Source organism: Semicossyphus pulcher, unplaced genomic scaffold, assembly GCF_022749685.1.
Source record: "Semicossyphus pulcher isolate SPU_LCO1_2020_fin unplaced genomic scaffold, fSemPul1.0.p SCAF_8, whole genome shotgun sequence".
Lineage (NCBI taxonomy): Eukaryota > Metazoa > Chordata > Actinopteri > Labriformes > Labridae > Semicossyphus > Semicossyphus pulcher.
In genome coordinates this window covers 25,908,242-25,924,741 of record NW_027211759.1, presented here as the reverse complement: position 1 = coordinate 25,924,741, position 16,500 = coordinate 25,908,242, and the positions used below count along the sequence as shown (strand labels likewise).

The 16,500-nt window shown below is 41.9% G+C and overlaps 1 protein-coding gene across 1 annotated transcript in view; it reads right to left on the bottom strand.

The window, feature by feature from the left end:
• fa2h (fatty acid 2-hydroxylase) overlaps nt 1-3,471 on the bottom strand; it is a 34,196-nt gene extending 30,725 nt beyond the window's left edge. Inside the window, exon 1 of the mRNA XM_069686564.1 lies at nt 3,104-3,471. Within this exon, the coding sequence (XP_069542665.1) occupies nt 3,104-3,382 (279 nt within the window). The 5' untranslated portion in view covers nt 3,383-3,471. The remainder of the gene's footprint in view (nt 1-3,103) is intronic.
• Nucleotides 3,472-16,500: the final 13,029 nt, after the last annotated feature.

The following is a 16,500-nucleotide window of genomic DNA, read 5'->3' as shown; positions in this document are numbered from 1 at the left end:
TTCTTGTTTTCTGGAGCCAGCCTCAAGTGGCCACTCGAGGAACTGCAGTTTTTTGCACTTCCGCATTGGCTTCATATTTCAACACCGGAGGTTGCCGCTTGGTTAAAAATGCAGTTTTTCTCCAACTCTATTCAGTGACATAGGCCAGGTAAAGGCTGTTCTAGCAGAACTTCCACAAACATCCATAGAATTGACTTGGTGTTACCGTTTTGTAACACTTAATATTTCGGGGCTAAGTGGAGCCTTTTATTACCCTGGCTTTCTAGGCCTGCAGTTTTATTCATCTCTCTACTCTATTACAGAAGAAATACAATTTCTCCACTGGCAGCTTATACAATGCTTTCATAATGTGTGTGCACTCCTGCATGTACTTTAAGTACAATCACAGAACTGCAGACTAACTGGCTGTTTTCCTATTCTGCTGTGCGAAAGGCTGTTTGACCTATCAATGTCGACTAAAAAGTCTTAGCTTATCATTGTAGTAGATCGCATTATAGTCCAACCATATGTGACACCATTACAATGTCAAACAGCCAAAAAGCAGAACAATTCAGAGAGAAAATTAATAATGTAAATGCCAATGTATCAATAATAAATCACAATGAATCTTAATGTAATACTCACTGATCGATTTCCCCATTCCCTCCGGTTGACAGGACAGTTGTTGAGATTTATGTCTCAAGAAAAAATTCTTTCTCTACTATTGTCTGTTTTAAAGCTGCTCAGTAATGAAGGATGATGCCATATGGAGAAAGACAAGCTGCATTTTTGGAAGACATTTAACATGAACAATGTAAGTGACATTTCTTTTGGATGCAATCCTAGCAGATTAAATTACAATCAATCAAGCAATCAATCAATCAATCAAATTTTATTTGTATCCGCCAAATCATAACCAGAGTTATCTCGAGACACTTTACAAAAAGAGCAGGTCTAGAGTAGCACTTAGCAATATTCAGCACATGCAAGGAAAAACTTCCTTTGAACAGGCAGAAACCTCGAGCAGAACAAGACTCATGTTGAACAGCCATCTGCCTCGACTGGATAAAATACACAAATAAATAAGTACTGTGTGATTGAGAGACACAGTGTATTCTGACATTTGGCTGCTTGAGGAAATGCCATTCAAGGGACAATCATATGAGGACAAATGTGTGTTCATAAAATTTTTGCAATTTGACCAAAGTCCTAGAGGACATTTATTTTATTGAGATGGAATGTGCTGGTGACTCAGTCAGTGAGCTGAAATGTGTCATATGACCTCCATTGTCACATTTGACCAGTATTTCACACCCAGCAACAGGATACGTAAGTTCCTTGGTAAGGCACAGTGAGAATTCAATAATATCTTTTAGTGTAGTATATTTCAGCAGATTCATATACTTAAGGATCATAATAACTAATTGTTCTAAATATTTTTACTACAAGGCTTTATCCATACGACCTGAGTAGAAACACATCACGAGCTGGACGTTGGACTGAACTTAGTGCCGAACCATGTGCAACAAGATGCAGTTAAAATAAAAAGAGGAAAATGATTAACCACCAACTTTTACAGTGGTTGGTGTGATGATAGCTGCTGAGAAAGAAAAAACACTAACGTCTTCTTTCTCATCACTGTGAAGAGCAAAAACCACTAACGTCTTAAACTGTGAAGAGTCCGTGTTAGAATGTGCGTAGGCTATTGTAAGTGAATAAATTGCCAAACTACGACTTTAAACAGCATGACTGTGACACACCTCTCCCATCTAAGTGATAACAACACACGTATGTATTTGTATGCCATCTTCAAACATAATAACTGACAGAGCAATAAAGCAGTCCAAAAGTCCTGTGTTTTTATAGTGATGACGATGAGAATGGCTTTTGTTACTGCAGTGTGTAACCTTTGAGTAGAGAGATGCAACCGACAGGCCAAAAAACATACACAGAGACAATTGAGAGAGGCCAAGCCATGTAAATGTCAACTCTGTTGGTAAGAGATATATGCAAAGCCTCTCTGTTTCTCCCTTCTCAGAGAAACACAGAGCTAAATTGAATGTGGAATCATCCAACAACAAGGGATTGAAAGTTTCCTGTTTCCCTTAAATGTTCCTTCTTTGTTATCTCCTCTATCCCTACTGGGACAAGACAAACCAGTCTCTCTCTCTCTCTCTCTCTCACACACGCACACACACACACACACACACACTCTCACTCACCTCTTAAATCATTTACCACTGACCCCACCACCCCACCCTACAACTTTAACCCCATAGGTTTACCATATCTTCTGCACACCCCTCCCTCTTCTCATCCTTCTTCCTCATAGTAATTACACAAGCATTGAGCCAGACCCCTCCTTGTTTGTCATTTTCCACAAACTCCTCAATTCCTCCCCTATGCTGTTGGGGACTACTTTTCTCCCTGCCTCACAGAAACGCCCTGAAAAGTCAATTGAGAGAAAATTACACACCTTTAACTTACAAAGCCGACAGGCTCCTATTGGCTTTTCACTGCCTCACAACAACTAAGTGTTTGCAGAGTCACTTTTCTGAAATCATATGCAGCCATAGCACCCTTTCTTAACCTGCTGCATATGTCATGACAGGCAAGATGTTGGCTCAGTGTGATTAACATATAGGCACAGCTCAGGTGGGCACATTATTCCTGTGGTTTAACTATTTTCTAGAGACGGTAATAGATATGTTCACACATGAACACAGGTAGGCGCGTGCCACTGCTTTCCGAATGACGTCGGTGTCGCACGGATTAGAAATTTCCTGGCATAAAGGCAAGCCTTGCAAATGTTTCTGTAGCTACCTCTGGGAATGAGGAAAATAAATTTAAGTTGTAGAAATAGAAATATAAAAAAAGGGAAAAAAAAAGAAAAAACATACAAACCAAGACAGGGAGTCATTCTGTGTAGTACTGTTTAAAAACTAAAACATCTGTCAGTTTCTTACATTCACTAGGAAATGCACCTTGAAGGCCATCCGATTGATTGAGACCACCTAGCAACGGTTTTTTCTTAGTCCATATCTATATATGAACTTGTTTGTATGTTTTGAGGACTGTAATGCCTAACTTCACAACTGGGTATGCGTTAGTAACCCTGCTATACCTGTGGCTCGTCGGTGTCGTTGTCGAGCTCCCCAATGTAGTACTGCTCCATCCACCGCCGGGCGTTCTCAGAATGGCGATGTGGGGGTCCTTCCATCTCCTGGCTTACGTCCTTGCCTGACCGGCCAAGTATTAGCGCCTCACCACCCGGGTGCATCCGCAAAAAAGCGGTCACGTCGTACACCCTGGTTCCCTGAAGCACCCAGCAGGAGTCCTTGGTGCAGTGTCGGGCCACCTCCCTCTCAGTGAAGAACCGGGGGGACGTAGACGGAGACATCATTTTAATAGAGATGCAGAGCCTCCACCTGAGCCGAAAACTGAACACAGTGAGGAGAGCAGAGAGAGCTCTTTGGGTGGCTGACTATTGCATAAAATTCAACTTCGACGTTGACACCCAGAGGCTGTCAAACTTTAGTAGTCTAGGACAGACGCGAGAGGCGGGGTCTGTGAGGAATTCAAACACAAGGAAAATATTAAAGATGCGATTTATTGACAGTGAACACCCTTTACAAGTGTTTAAAAACTTGAAACGTCTCAATAATGCCAAACTTTGTCAATCAATAATTTAAAAATCTATATTGTATCGCACTGGTCGATCGTAAAGCAGAGTACGGATTAGTTTTATGTCAGACTTCCCGATACCCGATTCCTGGATGTTCATTGAAGGCAGCATTACATTGACACGCACCTGTTTCTCTGAAAAAAAATGTAGGCGCGACAGTAAACAAAGCTCCTCAACTCTGTGTAGAGCAAGCTAATAATAATCGTATAACTGAATTAGGCTACATTACGTAAACAAATTAACATTTCTCGTTGTGGATGTTCCTACAAATAAACGTTGGCTATGGCTAGGAACGAATGAGTCGTATAACAGGTAGACATCTCATGACTCATCACTCCCTGATCAATAGGATTTAAGATCCATGCCCACGGGCTACTCTGAGACAGTAACGTCTAGAGCGTAAAGCCAAATTAATCTAATCGGTTGATTTGACTCATTTCACTTATCGTAACCCTGAAAGCAGTTTACCAACATTAAAATATCAGAAGGAATCTTTGTACGCTCCGCACATACAGCCAACTACGCCACAACGCTTGATAACAGGTTTGTGTATCATCTCTAAAGTTTTTAATTTAATTAATATCCCTTTGAAGATCTACTTTTAAATGTATAGGTTCTACAACGTATTTAATTCTAACGCACTTTCCCTATTTTCTTGTTAATACGTCTCTCTATTTTCGCCGAACAGATGATCTCAGCTGCTGCCAGGTGCTGCGTTCACAAAGTGTCGGAAATACTACCTTCCTTAGGTCAAGAACTCTCTATAATATTAAGGTTTGTAAACTTTGATATAGGGAAGGAAGCTTTGTAAGAAGTTTTTTTAAATAATATGAGGCCATGATATTAGAGCCACCTTGCAAGTTTTAGCTAGATTAACTACCTAAATATACAAAGCCTACCCAGAGAGCACCAACTGGGATTTCAACGTTGAAATGTGGTTGAAAACAAGGTAAAATCAGGTCAGGTGAATGAACATCTATAATTTCAACCATTTTCAACTGGCTAAAATGTTACGACATAAACATGTCCTAGCCCTTTTGATAATGTTAATTTTAGCTATGAAAGGGTGAATGAAATCTGATCTTCAATTAATAATAATAATTTCAACACATTTTATTTTTCATACAAAAATAAAAAAAATACAGCCATTTTTGGACTGTGTGATGTTAACAAGAAGGTTCAGAGATATCGTAAAGAGAGCCATGTAAACATTCCCCACAGAAGAAGAAAAAAGAAGACTGCACATGCCCAGGGACTTTGGCTGTGCAGCCCTGACTACGACGTCAGAATGAACCCTGGATGTTGTTTACTTGTTTTTCTTGACAGAAAATCACATTTTCAGGAGTCTTTGGTGGCTGACGGTGATAAGTTCTGGGTTAGAATGTAAGTGTCCTGAGTTTGAGTTAGAGTCTAACCCATGTAGCCTATGCAAAAAAATAGTCCTTAGTGGCTGTGATACACCACTTATTCAATCATTTTAGCCACTCTACAACTTTAAAATTGCAGTCAACATGTGTGTGAATGTGTGATGCATCTTGTGACAGAAGCAGGTGAAATCTGGTCTCAACAAACGTCTCCAAATAGTTGGTGAAAAAACGTTCACTTTTGAACCAGTTTTGAACATCTTTTTAACAGGGGCCATAGCCGTCTTTTAAACGTCTTTTCAATGTAAAAATGCTTACTGGATATCAGCTATCTGGCGTATTAAACTGTGTTGTTCAAATGCTTGCCTATAATTCTATTAATGCCAAAGAAATCAAGTTTGTGTGTGCAGCAGGGACTATAGCTCATGTTTGCCATGCCATGTATGCTATTAAGCAGTTGAGGTACTCTGTCAGTCATTTGAGGGAGTCAGACATAGATTCCCAATTGTTTTGCATACAAGGTCATTTTACAAATCATGCCAATTATCTGTAACTACATTTCAATCAGGAGAGACTTCAATAAGATTGAACAATTATTTATTTACAAGTTTGGAAAGAATGAAATGTGCAAAGTCTTTGGCGATTAGACTCCATCGTGAAGTCTTCATGTACTTGAAGATGTCGAGAGGGCGAGAGCAGGATAAAGTCCCCGATGGAGTCTAGACACTGGTGGTGGTGATGATGATGGTGAAGACAGGATAAGCTGAGGAGCTGGACTTTGACACTGATGAGATGGATTGGAGGTGAACGGGGTGGAGGAGGTTCGTAATGATCGAGCTGAAACGACAAACTGTCTGCGGAAGAGAGGAGAACAGATTTAAAATTTGACAGCAGCAAGATGATTGGTCGACAGACATTGAGGCTGAATCTGGTTGGTTTAGTACTTAAATAGTATACGCCCATAATCAGCTGATCACCAGACAGGAAGGACAGAGTGGGAGAGAGAGAATGTCACGTGAATGAATGATGCTAATGAATGAATGAGTATGCACAGTCTTCCTGGTTGAACTTACGCTCAGCTACATTTCAATCAGGAGAGACTTCATTAAGATTGAACAATTATTTATTTACAAGTCTGGAAAGAATGAAAGTCTTTGGCGATTAGACTCCCTCGTGATGTCTTCATGTACTTGAAGATGTCGAGAGGCCAAGAGCAGGATAGGATACCCCCTAAAGCAATAATGTGAAGAAATGACAGGAGAGCCATACAACCACTCTCTGTGATGCAGGCCTTACCTTAAGGGGCAGCAACAGGATTCTAAGCAGAGTTAAAAGAATAAAACACAGTAACCTGAATAATTGATTGCCTTATTAAAACAATTAGACATTCACATTCACCTTGATTGCCAGCGACTGGCCGTGCACGAGTGAGGTCACGAAGACATTCTGAGTCAGGGATTGGCCATGCATGAGTGAGGTCCCGACAGACCTTAGACCAGCGATTGGCCGTGCATGAGTGAGGTCACGATAGACCTCTGACCAGCGATTGGTCGTGCATGATGAGGTCACGATAGACCTTGACCAGCGATTGGCCGTGCATGATGGGGTCACGATAGACCAGTGATTGACCAGCGATTGGCCGTGCACAATGAGGTCACGATAGACCTTTGACCAGCGATTGGCCGTGCATGATGAGGTCACGATAGACCTATGTGAGGTGTATGCTGGTCCGATGACCTGATCGCGCCACTGAGGCTGAGTGTTAAAAGGTCATAAACACCCTAAGCTGACAAAGGCTGCACGGCCTATACGTGAGGTGCATGTTGGAACCTATATGATCTATATGTTCTTACCAAGTGTATGGTGTGTGTAAGTGCCCTCCCCCGCCATGAGACCTTGTGACAATGACAAACACGTGTACCACCACCCATTAGCAGCACCACACATAGCATCACCACCACCCATTAGCAACACCACACATAGTATCACCACCACCAGTTATATGAAAAGCTTACCTACCAGGTAACTTGAGACTTACAAAGGAACCGTTTGACAAGGTCAGAAATGAACAGAGACTTTTGATAAAGTCAGCATTGACCAGGAGTTGAAGTATTTACCCGAAGCAACATAAAATCTAACAGAAATTTAAGAATGAGAGCAGTTGATACAAAATTCAAATTACACAGAGGAATGATTATTTAAACATTTGTAACAAATGGGATAGTCAAGTAAACTGAGCATTAAAGATGACTGATGATGCATTTTAAACATAACCATCTGACAGAAAAACCATGTGACAGAAGGACTTTAATATTTCTGGTGCACAGGAACCTGCAACAACGAAAGTTTGGCGATTGTTGGCAGAGTTTTCAATGTAATAAAGACCAGAGCAACATCAATGCAGAGGTCGCATGAACAAATATTTGATTCAAGAGAAGCACGCAGAAGTTAAAAGTTCCAAGTTGATGCTTATGACGCCACTGTGGAATACAATGAATGCGCGTAATCAACAGTGAACAAAGGCTGCATAAGTAAGCCAGATGAATGATTGAGTCATGTTTGAGCATGAAACTTTACATGAAATGCTGAAATGAATTTGTAGTGACAAAGATTTATTTGTTTATTTATTTTTATTCCCCCCAAAAAACAAGGATGGATAAATCCTTGAGAACTCGTGTTTTGAGCCAGCGGTTGGCCGTGCATGAATAAGGTCATGATAGACCTGTGAGCCAGCGATTGGCTGTACATGAGTGAGGTCACGATAGACCTTTGAGCCAGCGATTTGCAGTATATGGCTGCTTCCCAAGTATCTTATTTGATAGCTCCTCGCTCCTCGCCCGAACCAGAAGTAGTTCCGGAGCCGCCATATTGAGGACCGTCTCAAAGCTCTTATCGCTGCTCGGAGGAGCGAGGAGAGAGGCGGGAGTTCCAAGGAGCGATAAGCAAGGATACACGAGAGCAGCCTCCACGGAAGTCTTTTACTGGCCGACACGCCCCCTTATTAGATATCAGTTAGTGATTGGACGCTGCAGCAGAACAGGCTTATGTGAAACTTCACAACATCACCAGTTTCATACTGCAGAGAGGAAGAAGCGGACCATAAACAGACTTTACAGGGTGCCTTGAAACCGACTATAAACAACGTCGGTAAAATGAGTTGGTATTTGACGACCTGAGATCATTTAGAACGAAATATTGATCATAACTTGTCGTAAAATATATAAAATGCATAACTGCAGATTTGATTTGTTTTCTGAGTCAACATCTGAGTAAAAATAAGTTAATTGTCTAAAAATCAAAAGTATCAAAAACAGATTCATTTCTATTAAATTCAATCTAAAAAAATACCTCTTGTCATGATCAGTTATTTCCCTGCTAACTTTTATTACAGATGAATGAATGAATTCAGAGGGAGCAGGAGAGTCTCTCTGTCAGCAGGTAACACTTTTTACGTGTGAGAGTGATCATCAGTGAGGTCGGGTTTGATCAGCGTGACATGATTTCTATTTATCCTGAAACTTTGAGCCTAATAAATCACTTTCATAGTTCATGAACAGACAGTATTTGGACTTATTAAGTAATTAATTCAGATCAGATGATCAGTGATCAAAAATATAAATAATTAATAAATAATATAAAGACATAGTGCTGGTAAGAAATGTCCGTCTGGCTCTGCAGCAGGAACACAGACTGCAGCCTGTTCTTCATGTGCAGGTGTTTGTTACACAGGTAACAGGTTACAGAGAGGAAACACTGTTACTGTGTGTTTTATTAGAATTAATACAGTGTACATGTGTGACTGACAGCTGATCCAGCGGTGATCAGATGACGCGATCATCACAAACAGACGTCGCAGCACGTGACGCTTCATCGGAAAGGACGTCTCATGTCTCTTAAAAAACATTCCCTCGTTTCCTCTCTCCTCTCCTGGTTTCCTCTCTCCTCTCTTGGTTTCCTCGCGTCTCTTCATGCATTTCTGGTGGGAGGGACTAAGACGCAAGTGAAAGACGCAAGTGAAGGAAGCATGGATACAATTTAAGAGACTTGGGAAGCAGCCTATGAGTGAGAAAACGATAGACCTTTGAGCCTGCAATTGGCCGTACATGATGAGATCCGAGCTGCTGAATGAGGTACGATGACCTTCACTAGCTTGAAGAGGTCGTGATGACTAAATGTAAAAAATGCTCCCACACTCTTTACAAGACTGTGGGATTACACATTCCATAACAGACATATTTACATGGAATCTTTGAGAATGTTACTTTAACTTAGCTGAATAATACCATCATGATGCAGATTAGTAAAATTAAAAAGGCAAGTTTAGTCCATTCTAACATCAAGAGAAGAAGAACAGCTTTTTCGATGCTCGTTTGTTGAGGAGGTCGGATCCATCATTCTGATGCCTACGAGAAGTTGGAAATCTAAGCACTGAACGGCTTGGGCGACATGGTCAGAGATGTCTCAGCTTCTAGATGATTTGTTTGCTTACTTACATGCAGGTGTATGTTTATAGCGTTAATTAAGAGCTCAATCTGAAGCAAATTGTCAGATGATCAAAGATGGGAGCTGGATGCAATATGCAATGCGATCTGCTGCTTTTGCGATGAGAGGCTGGAGCTCTTGTGCCCGGGATTAACCTCGAAGGCGGAGGACGTGTTGATCCGACGCACGCCACACTCGCGCCTGCCCAGCCTCACTGTCACATTGGCGTTAACTGGAGACTTATAATCAAACCACGGCAACCCCCACAGTTTATTTGGCCTACTAAATAATGAATCCCCCTCATGAAATAATGACGAGAAAGCTGTTAGAAAGTGTCGCTGCTTGCAACGCTGAATAAGGCAGATAAAGAGAAAAACGATAGAATGATTATACCAATGATTTTTCCTGAAGCACAAAGTCCCTGAATTGTTATAAGGGAACCAGTCATGGCAACCATCAATGGCAAAAACATATATAAATATATATATTGTTACCTTTCTGGATGTGAGCGATCATAACACATCAGATGAGAAGGCTAGCAGGACGTTTCCTGTTACCCGAGTAGAGCAGGATCTGCTGCCAACAAACTTTGTTCACCTGTGAGAGGCTGAAGCGACAGAAGCCAGAGCTGTATAGGCCTGCAGCCATGAGGGACGCTAAGGATTACACAGATATTATACGTAACAGATGCTTGCCACATATGAATTACCAGACACAGCATTATTTGCGATTGGGCGTTTTCTGCAGCACAGAGTCTTGGAATACACATGAGGTTGAGAGCAGACATAGGCTCGCCTACTAACGATTTCGACATGAACTGAAAATGACAAACTGTCTGCGGAAGAGAGGAGAACAGATTTAAAATTTGACAGCAGCAGGATGATTGGTCGACAGACCTCGAGGCTGAATCTGGTTGGTTTAGTGATTAAATAGTATACGCCCATAATCAGCTGATCACCAGACAGGAAGGACAGAGCGGGAGAGAGAGAACGTGACTTGAATGAATGATGCTAATGAATGAATGAGTATGAACAGTCTTCCTGGTTGAACTTACGCTCAGCTACATTACTTTGTGTCATCCAGGTTATGAACTTACAACCTTGGACTCCAAGGGCACAGTATGATCATATTGAGCTACTCATGGCCAAGATACAGAGGTGGTTATAAATAATTTTAGATAAAGTAAAAAAATCTGCAAATTCTTTTTTTTTTTTTTTTAAAGATTGATTTGCACCATAAATGACAATGATGTTTATAAACTGCTCTTCACCATTAACAGCAATGGTTCCCTTGGTGATAAAACTTACAATTCTGTAGCAAAAAAATCTTTTAGATAAATTCTGCTATCTACCACACTTCATCTACAATGACATAAAGATTTTAGTTTTGAGCTTTATTTAGTGATAATTTGCATTAGCTGTTGACAGAACTGTTTACAGTAAATAATTATGTTACACTGTGGGCTCATTACTTGACTTGATAAATCAAAAATCTAGCTAGATCTTATGTGGAGGACAGTCTGAAAATGACGTGTATAAAGTTTGGTGACAATTAATCTACAGTGAGGAGTTTTTAACTGAAGCAGACTTAATACGTTTGAACAATTATTTATTTACAAGTTGAAATGAAATGTGCAAAGTCTTTGGCGATTAAACTCCATCGTGATGTCATCGTGTGCTGGAGGGGTGTAGAGGCTGAGAGCAGGAAAGGATACCCCCCCGATGGAGTCTAGACACTGGTGGTGATGATGGTGAAGAGAGGATGCAGGATGAGCTGAGCTGACTGGACACTGATGAAAAGGATGGAGGTGACTGGGGTGGAGGAGGGTCGCAATAATCGTCTGAAACGATGAGCAGACTGCGGAAGGGAGAGGAGCAGATTTAAAGTTTAACAGCAGTAAGATGATTGGTTCACAGACGTCGTGTCGAACTCTGGTTGGTTAATGCTTAAATGGGAACGCCCATAATCAGCTGATCGCGAAACAGGAACAGAGGGGGGAAAGAGAGAGAGTGTAGTGTGAATGAAGTTAATGATGAATGAATGAATGAGAACAGTCTTCCTGCTTGAACTTTCGCTAAGCTACATTATACTTGTGGTGTATTAACCACATAGTTATTTTGTATTTCTGTATTAGTTGTGTTGTAGTGTTGTCACCTCCAGGAAACGCCCCTGTGAAGTTGTTGTAGCACGCATGTGCTATGCTCTCCATGTGGAAAAATGCCTAAAGAGTGAAGACATGCATGTGAACGCTATAACGTCTCCTCAATTAATACACAACAACTGGCGACGAGGATAAAGTTAATGTTTTCCTTCGGGGAAGGAGAGACACCTGGTGTCGGTACTAGTGAGTACAATGGCCCTGTTTGGAAGAATTGACGAGTTTGAGCCAGAAAGTGAACCGTGGTTGAACGGTTGGAACAGTATTTTGAAGCTAACGATATAGCTGAAGATAAGCAAGTAGCCAAGTTACTAAGTGTGATGGGCGCAGCGACATACAGACTTTTGAGAAACTTAGTGCAGCCCAATAAGCCAAAAGACAAGACATTTGATGAAATAGTGGCTATTCTGAAGAGACATTTTGAACCAAAACCAATATTGATAGCAGAAAGGTTCCGTTTTAACCGATGTAACCAGAAGCCCGGCCAGCCAGTGGCGCAGTATGTAGCTGAATTGAAGCAGTGTGCAGCCAACTGTGAGTTCGGCGCCAACCTGGATTCTGCACTACGTGATCGGTTCGTCAGCGGAATAAAAAATGAGTCATGTCAGAGGAGACTACTCTCAGAAAATGATCTCACTTTCGCATTCTGAGTAGCTAACATTGACTTAGAGATGAAAATTGATACAGGAGCTGCCAGAAGTGTCATGCCAGTAGCAGCTTACAGAGAGAAATTCTCACATCTGCCACTACAGCCAAGTAAGGCTAGGCTCAAAGCTTACAATGGAGGTAAGATCCCTGTATTAGGGCAAATTATAGTGCAGGTCACTTATGAAAGCCAAACAGTAGATTTACCACTTTTAATAGTTAAAGGGTACGGATCAACACTGTGTGGCAGAAACTGGTTAAAGAAACTCAGGCTTAACTGGCAACAGATCAAGAGTCTTAATGCACCCAAGTGTAAATCACCGGATGAGGTGTTGGAAAAACACTCAGAGGTTTTTAAGGAGGAGTTAGCTGTTAGCGACTCTTAGCTCAGAGGAAGCTCATCTCTGCAACTTACAGAAGGTCCTGCAACGACTGCAGGAAAATGGACTACGTGTGAAACGTTCCAAGTGTGAATTTGACAAGACCAGGATTGAGTATTTGGGCCATGTACTGGATGAATATTGCGTACATCCCGCTAAGGACAAAGCCATACAGGAGGCCCCAGCTCCCAGCAATGTTAACGAGCTACAGGCTTTCTTGGGACTGTTTAATTTCTATGGAAGGTTTGTACCACAGCAAAGCACAGTGTTAGCACCACTGTACAAACTGCTCAGAGCGAAGGTACCATGGAAATGGACGGAAGCGCAATAAACTGCTTTTGTCAAATGTAAAGAACTGCTGACTAGTGACCAGGTGTTAGCCCACTATGACCTCAGCCTGCCACTCACCTTGGCATGTGATGCCTCTGCATATGGCATTGGTGCAGTCATCCAACACACAATGCCAAATGGGGAAGAACGACCTATCGCATATGCTTCCCGCACTCTTAACCCGGCAGAGAAAACCTATTCTCAAATAGAGAAGGAAACTTTGGGACTGATTTATGGGGTAAAAAAGTTCCACCAGTATTTGTGGGGCAGACATTCCGCTTTAGTGACTGACCATCGCCCTCTTGTGACGCTGTTTGGAGAACACAAAGGTCTACCTACACTAGCTGCTGCACCGATTCAAAGGTGGGCAATTATATTATCAGCTTATGACTACCATATTGTATATTGCAAGTCAGAGGAGCACAGCAATGCAGATGGACTTTCCCGATGCCCCCTGCCTGAAACCAGCGACAAGGGGACAGCTGGAACTACAGCACCAGTGCATGTGCTGTTAGAAGGGCACCTACAAGATGCACCCCTTAATGCTACACAAGTTGCAAGGGCAATACGCACAGACAATGAGCTGGCCCGAGTGCCCAAGTATGCCATGGAAGGTTGGCCCGAACATGTAGATGAACACTTAAAGGGGACATCCAGCATCCAATGGTCTGGCAGAGAGATACGTCCAGACATTCAAGGCAAGTATGAAAAGGTATGCCAACACCCCTCTGAACATTGACGACAAGATTTCTTGTTGCAGTACAGATCTACGCCCAACTGCACTACAGGACAGTCTCCAGCTGATCTGTTTCTGCACAGACACATCCGGACTAGGCTGGATTTCCTTAAGCCTAGCATTAAAGAGACAGTGAGGAAGAGACAGTATGAACAGAAAGATCGTCATGATTGCAGTGCTGCAGACCGCTCCTTTGATGTGGACGACACCGTGTATCTGTGAAGCACTGTGGGAGGAGATCACAAGTGGATTCCAGGAATGGTGGTGAGACAGACCGACCTTGTGTCATATGAGGTCCGCGAGAGGGACTCAGATACGGTGCACCGACGACATGGAGATCAGTTGCGGGCTCGAGCCACTGCTGAACCAGACTCTGACATCTCTGAACCCAGATCTGAACGGGATGATGAAAATGTCTGCAGTAGAGAAAAAGAAACTATGGACTCGACCAGGCTGTCACCAGAGACCATCGAGCCTGAACCAGTCACTTTGAGGCGCTCACAGCGGGAGACTAAACCGCCCATAAGATACAGGAAATAGGGAGTAGACTGTACTTGTACACCCACTTATTCAATCTTGAATTAAGTTCATTTAAGATGAAAACAACTAATACAAACAAATCAACCTAGGAGCAATGTGTAGAGGATTAAAAATGTTTGTGTGTTTAAAAAAACAATTTGGTTCTGTTGGAAGGAAAATATTGTGTTAAATTCATGTAGTAGTTTATTTGGTTTACAAAATGATTCATACACAGTGTTAAACATAGTTAATCCTAGTGCTAATAGTATATTGGATCAGAGCTTAAGTTGTCCTAAGTCTAAGCTAAAAAGGAAGGTGATGTGGCGTATTAACCACATAGTTATTTTGTATTTCTGTATTAGTTGTGTAGGAGCCAGGTTGTGTTGTGCACGTTTTTGCAGACAGGTGGCACTGTCTGTTCAGTTCTGTTGAGTGTGTCTACTTAGGTAGGTGGGTTAATCAGCGCAGGTGCGCACGCTGTGGAAGCCATACGGTTTTTGACCGTGCCATGGCATCTAAAACACCGCAGGTCAGAGTGTTTATTAGTAAATTGTGACTATGAAAAGGATTATTGGTCGGTACGGGAAGCAGTTTGTTTTAAACACGTGTTGTGAGTAATAAATCGGCAAAACGAAAATTGGACATTTTGCTGTGTTTTGTGGATCTGCACCTACACTGGCACGCGTACAAGCCCTTCATACCAGCATGCGCCGATAGTGACAAAGGTACGCCACTATAAGTTGTGTTGTAGTGTTGTCACCTCCAGGAAACGCCCCTGTGAAGTTGTTGTAGCACGCATGCGCTATGCTCTCCATGTGAAAAAATGCCTGAGTAAAGACGTGCATGTGAACGCTATAACGTCTCCTCAATTAATACACAACAATACTTATACCTCTTAATGACCTACAAAGCATATGAGACTATCAGGAATAAGAATTACTATTTATATAGGCCTATAGGAATTTCAGTGCCTTTCATTACTTCATACAGATTGGTGTCAGTTGAAGCAATTTACAGACTGGAAGTGCATTTGTTTACAATTTCCACCGAAAAGAATAAAAGTGAGTGATACGTTTGACAGTTAAAAAGAAGCAGGATGAGACAGTTGTCAGAAAACAAAATCGATGTACAGGACAAGATCAGCAGAGAGGACCCCAAATCCCTCACTAAAACCACCCACGACTTCTGCCTAACCATGGACAATTCCACTCTGTCCCCATCACAACAAATCCGTACCTTGGAGTCATTTTCGACAGTAATCTCAGCTTTGAACAACACGCCAATCAAATCACCAGAACTGCTTACTTTCGCCTCAAAAACATCACTCGTCTCCGTTCATCACTCTCTTTCCTTGCTGCTGAAACTCTGATCCATGCCTTCATCACATCCAGAATTGACTACTGCAACAGCATCCTTTATGGTTCATCCTCCAAAGTCCTAAATAAACTCCAACACATTCAGAACTCTGCTGCCCGCCTCCTCACCCACTCCCCCTCCCGTGAACACATTACCCCCGTCCTCCAGAAACTCCACTGGCTCCCTGTTCCACAACGCATCCAGTTCAAAGTCCTCCATCTCACCCACAAAGCCCTCCATAACCAGGCCCCTTCATACCTTACAGGCCTGCTCCACCGCCACGCTCCTTCCCGCAGCCTCCGCTCCTCTGATGCGAACCTCCTCTCTCCGCCACTCAGAACCAAGCACCAAAGCTGGGGTGACAGAGCATTCTCCATAGCTGCCCCCTCCCTCTGGAACTCTCTACCCCAACACAACCGAGACTGCACCGACCTGACTTCCTTCAAATTTCTGATCAAGACCCACCTTTTTAGAACTACTTGTGTTTCTTTTTTCTGTTCTTATTTTGTATCTTTAGTTGTTTTTAATCATGTAAAGTGACTTTGAGTACCATTAAAAGCGCTATACAAATAAAATGTATGATTATTATTATTATTATTATTATTATTAACTGCATGGCAGAACAACAGTATCCATGCAGGCAAGGAGTGCATGGTGAGATTAAAAACACAACAAGATTTATTTCAAATAGAACAGCAATATTGAATTATAATAAACGTGTATTACACTGCCATTTGTGTAAAATGACCATTCTAACTAAAGGAGGAGGAGGCTTTATGACTTTAACTAAAATAACACTTTGTATTCATTATATAAATAACTATAGAGAATAGGTAATATATATTATTAATAATCATTCTCATGAA